Genomic DNA, 10,458 nt, shown 5'->3' on the forward strand with positions numbered 1-10,458 from the left:
CACTGCAGGACGTAATTTTGCCAGACTGTTTTGATATTCATTCAACATGATCCATTACACCTCATAACAACCCACTGGGCACACCACGTCATTTCAACGTGGATAATTGGGTAATATTTGGTTGAGACATTGATCAATAAGATTACAACTTAAATTCATCAGCTCAAAAATATATTATTTTTCCATGTAGATTCCATGCCACAATACACTGACAAATGACATAGAAAAATAGTTGATTCAACCAGTGTGTGCCCAGTGAGAAGCTGCTTAATACTAATATACAATAAAAGTCTGTTGTGTAAAAGTCTAAAAATGTGAATTACCCACAATCCTCTAAAAACAGAGCCATGTGGCAAAATAGGAAGTGCAAGAAGCTTAAAACCAGACTTCCAATGAGTTAAAGCACAACATTTTCTCAATCTTTGGTTATCCTTATTAAAGATACTTACATTTTGAGGAACATATAAATACATTTGATTTGATTTGATAATCTTCTGCGTGGTCCGCTTTCTGCTCCTGGTAGCCTTCTTCTACACTTTCTGCTTCCGCTGCGGCCTGGAACCGTCCCCAAAGGACTCCCGGCCCGCACGCGGCTTCAGTCTGGATCGCAGGGATGCCTGCCACCTTCCGCGGCAGCTCCATCCGACTGCCAGTCTGTTGGGAACGTGGTCTGAAGGACATGAGAGAACTAGAGAGGCATGCAGACAGGAGAGGAAGGCAACAAGTCTTCTCTGAACTATGATGCTTTCTATTATTTTCAGACTTTGTATGATGTTTTCATGCTTCTACATTAATTTCCTGTGTTATGCTACCCAGCATGCAACAGTGTTCAGGAAGTATGGGAGGCATAGACCTATTTGGGTGTTTCAAGGAGGAGCAGTAGGATGTTACACTACTGTACATAACTTTTGAGTGCATGCGCACAGTACCCACTAACGTGAATAAATGAATATACTGTATATAGCATACACAATGTATTGCCCTTTCCTGGAAATCTGTCTGTCATGGGTTGTGTGTTCTGTATATCACCATTTCATGAATAATATAGTGCAGAACAAATCTACTGCTTATGTATAATGACTTGTCTGTTCTGTGCGTTCCCTTTCCATGCATCATGAAACAGTTTCCACTGAAGCAAGCGCGCACACACACACACACACACACACACACACACACACACACACACACACACACACACACACACACACACACACAGTGTATGTTTGACCTTTAGTGACTTGCCTCTAAGTGGTCTCTATTGTAACCCAAATGCCAATGCAGTATATGTGTGAGCGTCAATGAAAATAAGCTCCATTAGACTTGCTCAAGCTATGCTGTCACCTTGTTTTATTTCCACAGTGTTGACATGTTGTTCTATTCTCTTGTGCAGTAGGCTATGCGTGAGAAAGGCTAACACAGCGTAGGGAACTCACACAGTGCAGCGGGGGCTAGCAGTGAAAGGCCAGAATGCATTTAGAATGTGTTACAAAGTAACTATATGTGCTCTATTCAATATGTAGGAATCATATGCATTCTCTTTTATGTCAGGTCAACAGGATATTATTAAATATATATGACTAATCTTCATACAGATTAAACATTTCTGGCGTCATCACAAATTAGCGTGGACTACTTTAAATTGTACATATTGTAGATTGCCGTAACATGGACACATTGGACAAATAAGGCACAACAGAGCTCTGCAACAAAACAATGTCCATGGTTAAATGTTACCCGAGCCTTCAGCGTTTTGTAACAAATGAAACAACTATATAAAAACATCATTTTTGTTCAAGAAAGTTATTACAGTATAACTATCATTATTTATACACAGCCACAGCTTGAGCCTTTGCCCTAAGTGGCCTATATCGTCATGGTGACTAAGGGTTCACGACACGGAGCACATGGCACTCTTCTCTGAGCAGTGGGAGTCAACGGAGCCGTCTGGAGATGCCATGATGGAATTATGCACGTCAAACTCTGGAGAGTCTAGCTCAATGTGACTGTCCTGTAGACCGTTGTTATGGTGGAGGGCATCCTTATAGTGAGACTGGGAGAGGGAGAAAAGAGAGAGGTAGAAAAAGAGGGGCAAGAGAAAGGAGGACAGAATGAAAGAGGGGAGTGAGAGGGGAGAGGGCAGAAAGAAAGGAATAGGTGAAAAAAGCGGAGAGCGAGAGAAAATGTGTCAGAGTAAAATCTGAACTCTCTCCTTCCGTCTAAGTGAACTCCATAGGTAACAATCCAGCAGTGTGAGCCTCACCCTTCTCACCTTGCTGACAGACATCTCCTCAGCACGGCATTCCTCCAGAGACTCCACCAGGGAGTGATGGCCCGAGATATCCATCTTGATACGGTGGGAACGTATGGACTTCACATCATCCTCATCCTCCCTCGCCACCGACGGGAACACCTGGATCAAGGAGAGAGGGATAGAGCCATGACACGAGGGATAGACCGGCGATATGAAAACAAAGATTCTCAAGATTTAGCAAGGCATTTGATGTCACAGTTAAGCTAAGCCATGAGCAGTCCAGGCACAAAGCTAATTTCATAAGATTTTGATATGGGCTGAGAGTGGAAATATTATTATATTGACTATCTGCTATGAGCAGTTGTGATGTTTCATTTGGTTTCTTCACAACATAAATGTTCCCATTTAAACTCAAATGAATTCATATGTGCCCTCGGGGCAGCCATTCACAATCTATTTCCTTATTGACAGAAAGCACCAGACCATAGATACAGTAGGCTACATTACCAGTCTGTCTTGGTCTCCGCTGGTTTCAGGGGCTGAGATAGTGGCCTTACTGATGGCCTTGCTGATGGTCTGGGTCTCAAACTGGGGACAGGCAGCCTGGGCATTCCCATCCTTATCCCTCTTTCCCTTCAGCCAGTATGTCTCTATCTCTACATTACCCTGGGAGGGAGGGAGGTTTCAGTTAAGATTTCAATTACAAAAGAGGACAACAAATCACACAAATACAGGCACAGCTCATATACACACAGGATGCATAAGCAAGCATACAGACACGCACGCACGCGCGCGCGCGCACACACACACACACACACACACACACACACACACACACACACACACACACACACACACACACACACACACACACACACACACACACACACACACACACACACACACACACACACACACACACACACACACACACACACACGCTCGCTGTGTGAGTAAGTGATAAGAAGAGTTGGTTTTAATGGACAGCTGTGAGGTTGATCATTAAAGTTGCAGGGAGCAGAGAGCCTTTGATGAGAAAGGGAGTCACTGCTGCCTCCTGATAATCAGCTGGCTGGCTCACAAACCCTTAGCAGTCATTTACTTTAGCATTTCCTTTGGCTCAAAGACAGACCCAGTGATGACATTTAGACCCCCACCACCAAGCTATGGTTTGCGAATACCAGTATAGGGTGAGGTTGATTGTTTAAAATAGTTGAAATTATACGACAGTTGGTCTCTCGTTCTCAGATTCTCCCACAATGCTTTAAAAACAGCTTGGAGCAACAGCAGGAAGAAGGATGTTACACAAACATCTGATTACAGAACAACTGTTTCCTTGGGTGAAAATTTGAATGTTTTGATGACATTGATTAGGAAATAATAGCATTCATTCCAGTAATTATGGTCTTAGCCCTCCAGCTGTGTTGTACGTGGGAGGGCCATGACATAGAAATATTATCACTCTAATTATATGCGTCATGATGACTTCGATTCTTGAATGGGAAGACTGAGAGTCCGTGCTGGCTTCAAATTTCAAATGACCTCACGCTGTGGACATGATGACCAGTTGGTCGCTATTAGTTACAGGGGTCGGTAAGGTTGCCATTGTGACATTGGTGACCCCTGACCTTGATGGTGATAGTGCCTCTCCTTTCGAAGATGAAGTGACTTCCCTTCAGATGCTCATAGGTAGCGCTGCTGAGCTGGATGTGCATCTCCTGAACGGGACAGAGAGAGTGAGAGAGTGAGAGAGAGAGAGAAGAGTCAGATCACATATCATGATCAGTCATAGAACACCTGGATGTTAGAAATGCATCTTCATTTATCTTCTCCTCTCCCATTCCTTTTCTTTGACTCTCTTTTGACTCTCTCTGTCTCTCTCTCTCTCTACCTTGCCGTTGCTCTCCATGGCTGATGCGGTGTGGACTGTGTCGCCATGAAGACCGTAGCGTGGCATCTTATGGCCCACCACCCCGGCCACCACCATGCCAGAGTGGATCCCTGCAACGCATATCTTCTGTTACTGACCCAACTAAACACACATCTGCTTCACCAACATGTGTATACGCACAGCACACAGCCACTGAGACTCAGGATGAGAGTGGTTCCCATTGCCTCTCCACTCACCCACTCTGATCTGTATGTTGTTGCCATTGGAGGGGTCTTTGAGGTGGTCTATGGAGCGCACCATGTCCAGGGCCATGTCGCAGATGTTGTGGGCGTGGTATTTAGTCTTTTCTGGAGCCCCCGCCACCACCATGTATGCATCCCCTATGGTCTCAACCTAGGAGGAGAGAATAGGGTTAACATATTACACACACACGCCAAGTGATCAGTTGTCTCACACTCACACACACACACACACACACACACACACACACACACACACACACACACACACACACACACACACACACACACCTTGAAGACACGGTGCTTCTCGCTGAGTGTGTCGAAGAGTGTGTACATGGTGTTGAGCATGGAGACCACCTGCATGGGCGTGATGTGGCTGCAGATACGGGTGAAGCCCACCACATCACTGAACAGGATGGTCACGTCTGGAAACACCTGCAGGTGAGACGGAGACAGGGAGACAGGTGAGACAGGGAGACAGGTTGACAGGGAGACAGGTGGGACAGGCTGGACAGTTGGGCCAGGGAGATGGGTAGACAGATGAGACACACACGCCACCCCAACCTTGGCCATTCTAACAGTCAATCCTGACCTCACAGGTGTTGACAGCAGGCTCTCCCTTGCGTAGTCTCTTGGCCACTGGTTTAGGGATCATCCTGTAGAGCAGATCATCTGTCTTCTTCATCTCATAGTCTAGCATCTTCATACTCTCCTCCAGTTTACTGGACTTCTTCTGTTCCTGCACTCACCACAGGGCGGCATTAGAGAAGTGTCACAGCACTGAGTCAATCTGACCATAGACATATGTCGTATCCCAAATAGCACCCTATTCCCTTTATAGTGCACTCTGGTTAAAGGTAGTGCACAATATAGGCAATAGGATATTATTAGGGATGCTTCAGTACAAATCAGTAAGTATCATATGATATATACCTGTATGAGAGCTCTCTTGAGTTCCTCTGACTGCTGGGTTCCTGCCAGTACCAGGTCTCTACTGGAGTCATGCATACTCAGGTCGTTGATATAGAGACCGGTTTTAAACATGGCACTCAGACTCTCCATCCTATAGAAACACACACACAAGCACACACACAATGCTATTCAACAGAACAGGACAAACCACCAATGAGTGTGTGTGTGTGTGTGTGTGTGTGTGTGTGTGTGTGTGTGTGTGTGTGTGTGTGTGTGTGTGTGTGTGTGTGTGTGTGTGTGTGTGTCTTACACAGGGGTTCCCAGAAAGATGATGGACTCCCACTCAGGCATGTATCTCATCTGTCCCTTCAGTTTCAGACAGCGACTGCCATCACCCCAGCTCTCCATAGCATTAGCACTGTTGCCATCTGAGAGGGGAGAAGAACAGCGTCAAATCCACACACACACGCACGCACACAATCATGCGCACACACACACACATGCGCACACACACATGCGCACACGCGCGCGCGCGCGCACACACGCACACACACACACACACACACACACACACACACACACACACACACACAGGGGTCAGGTCAGTGTTGGTGTGAGGGTTCTAAAGCAGTGTTTCTCAATACTAGTGCCGGGGACCCAAAGGGGTGCACATTTTTGTTTTTGCCCTAGCACTAACACAGTCGATTCAACTAATCAACTCATCATCAGGCATTTGATTTGAATCAGGTGTGTGGTGCTAGGGCAAAAACAAAAATGTGCACCCCTTTGGGTTCCTGGGACCAGGATTGAGAAACACCGTTCTAAAGGATCGTGACCTTTGTAGTCATCGCCGATGATGGACTGGAAGGCCATGAGCTCCACGTCTACGTCAGCTGTACGGTTAGCATTCTCATAGTCCGAATCTGAGGGAGAGAGAGAACATGCAGAACTGTCAACCTTCAGAAACCCTACGAGATGGAGGGGATAGAAGGTACTCTCAGAAAAACACACAGTTCTGTGTTGCCCCCCCCCCCCCCCCCTTTATATGTGTTCCTCTCTTACTTTGGACTCTGTTATGAAGGTTCCTCTCTCTCTTCACTGGCTCCTTGGACATGATCTCAAACAGGTTGTTGGGGTGGGAGATGATCTGCGTGGATTTAAACCAGATAATATGTTCAATGTCAGTACAGGACATTGAGAAGAAGAGGAGAATAGCAAACGTGTGTGATGTTTTAAGGGGTAGGAACTAGAAGTGTTTGGGAACAGAAGAGGTCTCACCATGTTCCAGGTAAACTCCACCAGTGGGCGCGCCAGCAGGAAGGCATCATTGATCTTTTTCCCATCCAAGTCAGGGAAGACTGTGGCCAGGCCAGAGCCCACGTTGTGCACCACCATGTCCTACATCGAGCACACAGAGGAGATTCATGAAATATGGTATGTCTAAGCACGGATGGCTTCGTTTTACGTGTGGATTTAGCACGGTACAGCGACACGTGTTCCTTCGCAAAGAGGCAATGCTGATGCTAACGGATATCCAGATGATGTCGGAGTGGTCTTCACGGGAGGAGGAGCAGAGGAGCGACTGGTGGTTTACCTGTCTGAAAACGATGTTGAAGGGGAAGACTTCGAAGAAGAAGTCGCTGGTGATGGGCAGAATCTCCTGCTCCTCCTCATCCTCCTTCATGATGTAACGGTAGGCAGAGTTGTCAAAGTTCAGCCTGCAGAAAACGGAAAACACAGAAAACACACCACTTACTCATGCAATGTATACATGACATCCACACACGGTGGATGCGATTCCCAAATCATGTAAACAATGAGACTTCATGAAAAGATGTACATAGATACACTCCGTGATTATCCATTGTATCATGGCTTCAGTGCTACTAAGCAGACGTTACTGAGTCGAATGCACATGATACAAATGGAGGTTGATTTGTTTAGAGGTTTCCTGAGTCCCAAATGCCATTTGGAACACAGGGAGTGTTTGTGTAGTCTGACTGACCTCATGGTGACGTGTGAGTAGTCTCCCACCAGTTGTTCAGACAGCACCTCCACGTGGATATCCGTATCATAGAACTGTTTCCCCATCTGTCTCAGCTGGCCCATGGCGTAGTGGAGGTAACCCTTACGCTTACTCCTACAGGGCAGGGGGAGGGGAGGGGAGGGGAGGGGTGAGAGTGTCTTTGGTGTATGGGTGGTGGAGTTATTCATCTCTCTATCTCTCTCTCTCTCTCTCTCACACTCTCTCTCTCTACTTCTCTCTCTCTCTCATCCTCGCCTCTCAGACCTGTAGTGGAGGGTGACTCCGGTAGCTGATTCCTCCTGACAGAAGAAGGTAGGGGGCTGGACCTTGGGGTAGCTGAAGCGCAGGTACTCATGGAGGTTATCCAGCCCGTTCACAAAGTCACGCACGTGACGACCCAACACCTGGGACACGCAGACACAGAAACATGAGCTCAACACAGAGATATATAAATAACCCTTATCAACAAAAGAAAATGCAACCACTCAGCACAGACACAACACAGGTAAATACAATACAGATAAATAATGCTGAAAAGCAATAATCAAAAACACAGTTCCAGTGTAAGCGCTAGTCCCACCTTGAGGATCCTGTCGTAACCGTACTTCCCTACGAAGCCCAGGAAATAGACCCCCCAGGAGTTCATGAGCTCGTTGTAGGGGGTTCCTGTCACTCCGCTGGCTGCCTTGGCAATACGCGGGATGACACTTTCACTGTACACCTGCAAACACACACAGGTATTCACAGACAGAACCTCGGTCACTTTCACTGTACACCTGCAAACACACACAGCTATTCACAGACAGAACCTCAGTCACTTTCACTGTATACCTTCAGAGAGACACAGATGCTGATGGAGATCATCAACAGCAACAGACAGAACTACAGACACTTTGACTTTAGACCTGCAGAGAGACATTTCTACTCAAGGCAATCTATAGAGCTCAAACTATAAATTAGAAACTAGAACTACATGTAGAGTGCTCCTGAACATTTCTAAATACTGTATCAATTGGCATATCAGGACCCCTCGAAACAGAAATCCATAACGGTTTTATTTGGTGAGCAAAATGTCAAAAATCTACCTGGTGGGTGACAAAGGAGTGTAGCCTGACATCGGCCCTCTCTCTGACCAGTTTCCACACATCATCTCCATACGACTCCTTGATGAAGTCATGCAGAGACTCACACAGCAGTCCATACATCATTCACCCTGCTTCAGTCTGCACTGGGACCAAGACCTAGGAACAGAACAGGCTCAGCCCACAGAAACACAGTAGGGAAAAAGAGTTTCAGTGATCCAAGCACCTGCGACACGAGCGAATGAGATGTAGGTTAGCCAAAGCCGAGCTCAAAGCCTGTGTTCCTCACACGGTTTGGTCCATTTGACTGATGACTTAATCAAACTAAAACTTAGTTGAATCCTTGTTACCGAGGTCTAAAAGCCTCAGTGTGTGCGTGTGACGCTGCTTCCGACCTCATTTGCCAGCACTTTCCTACGGCTCTGTCTAAGTCTCTTTTGAATTATCCTATAAGACTACCTTGTGTTGAGGACAGCTAGATTCCTTCCTTCCCTCCTTCCAGCCACTGTTTTATCTGCAGATCCTCTAGACAATCAGTTTTAAAGGAACCTTCATTACACAAACCCTTAGCTTCAATGGGCTCGTATTGTCCTGTTGTCAGCTGTCACTACCTGGTGGTCCTGCAGCCCACTCCACATGACAGCAGCACACTGTCTAGGAGAGGGGCCAGCCCTCACTAGCAGATGACACCAGTCAAGTGGGTTTCCCCTCTATGTTCTGTGCTAAAGAGTTAGATACCAAATGGTGTCTTGGCTGTCCAATTTTTCAGGATGATAGTTATCTGCTGAAAAACATACACTAATCCAAATGTGTCACTTTTTACATTCACTGGTGCTACATCAGCAGGTACAGGGTAACGACACTGAGCAAAAATATAAACGCAACATGCAACAATTTTAAAGATTTTACTGAGTTACAGTTAATATAAGGAAATCAGTCAACTTAAATAAATAAATTAGGCCCCAATCTATGGATTTCACATGACTGGGAATACAAACATGCACCTGTTGCTCACAGATACCTTTTTTAAAAAAGGTAGGTGTGTGGACCAGAAAACCAGTCAGTATCTGGTGTGACCACCATTTGCCTCATGCAGAGCGACGCGTCTCCCTCATATATAGTTGATGAAGCTGTTGATTGTGGCCTGTGTAATGTTGTCCCACTCCTTTTCAATGGCTGCGTGAAGTTATCGAACATGCTGTTGAACACAGAGCATCCCAAACATGCTCAATGGAAGACACGTCTGATAAGTATGCAGGCCATGGAATAACTGGTACATTTACAGCTTCCAGGAGGTGTGCACAGATCCTTGCGACATGGGGCCGTGCATTATCATGCTGAAAAATGAGGTGATGGCGGCGGATGAATTGCACAACAATGGGCCTCAGGATCTTGTCACGGTATCTCTGTGCATTCAAATTGACATCGATGAAATGCAATTGTGTTTGTTGTCCGTCTAATGCCATACCATAACCCCACAGCCAACATGGGGCACTGGGTTCACAACGTTGACATCAGCACTCCGCCTGTCCACACGGCACCATCTGCCCGGTACAGTTGAAACCGGAATTCATCCATTGAGACCAGACTTCTCCAGTGTGCCAGTGGCCATCGGAGGTGAGCGTTTGCCCACTGAAGTCGGTTACAACGCCAAACTGCAGTCAGGTCAATACCCTGGTGAGGACGACGTGCATGCAGATGAGCTTCCCTAAGAAGGTTTCTGACAGTTTGTGCAGAAATGTTTCTGTTGTGCAAACCCACAGTTTCATCAGCTCTCCGGGTGGCTGGTCTCAGATGATCCCGCAGGTGAAGAACCGGAATGTGGAGGTCCTGGGCTTGCGTCGGTACACGGGTCTGCGGTTGTGAGGCCGGTTGGACGTACTGCCAAATTCTCTAGAATTACATTGGAGGCGGCTTATGGTTGAGAAATGAACATTCAATTCTCTGGCAACAGCTCTGGTGGACATTCCAGCAGTCAGCATGCCAATTGCACGCTCCCTCAAAACATAAGACATCTGTGGCATTGTGTTGTGTGTCAAAGCTGCACATTTTAG

The 10,458-nt window shown here is 46.4% G+C and overlaps 1 protein-coding gene across 1 annotated transcript; it reads right to left on the bottom strand.

Annotated features, from left to right (window-relative positions):
- Positions 1 to 1,324: 1,324 nt before the first annotated feature.
- Positions 1,325 to 8,527, bottom strand: LOC139365787 (soluble guanylate cyclase 88E-like). The gene is made up of 18 exons (XM_071102860.1): positions 8,408 to 8,527; positions 7,903 to 8,043; positions 7,587 to 7,726; positions 7,302 to 7,436; positions 6,891 to 7,014; positions 6,575 to 6,694; positions 6,359 to 6,443; positions 6,133 to 6,219; positions 5,607 to 5,724; positions 5,318 to 5,447; positions 4,977 to 5,123; positions 4,673 to 4,819; positions 4,379 to 4,535; positions 4,143 to 4,252; positions 3,880 to 3,969; positions 2,759 to 2,917; positions 2,261 to 2,410; positions 1,325 to 2,050 (listed from the first exon to the last, which is right to left on the bottom strand). Exons 1-18 carry the CDS (start codon positions 8,525 to 8,527, stop codon positions 1,889 to 1,891), a joined length of 2,322 nt encoding a protein of 773 aa, XP_070958961.1. The 3' UTR covers positions 1,325 to 1,888.
- Positions 8,528 to 10,458: the final 1,931 nt, after the last annotated feature.

The sequence above is a fragment of the Oncorhynchus clarkii genome, chromosome 14 (assembly GCF_045791955.1).
Source record: "Oncorhynchus clarkii lewisi isolate Uvic-CL-2024 chromosome 14, UVic_Ocla_1.0, whole genome shotgun sequence".
Lineage (NCBI taxonomy): Eukaryota > Metazoa > Chordata > Actinopteri > Salmoniformes > Salmonidae > Oncorhynchus > Oncorhynchus clarkii.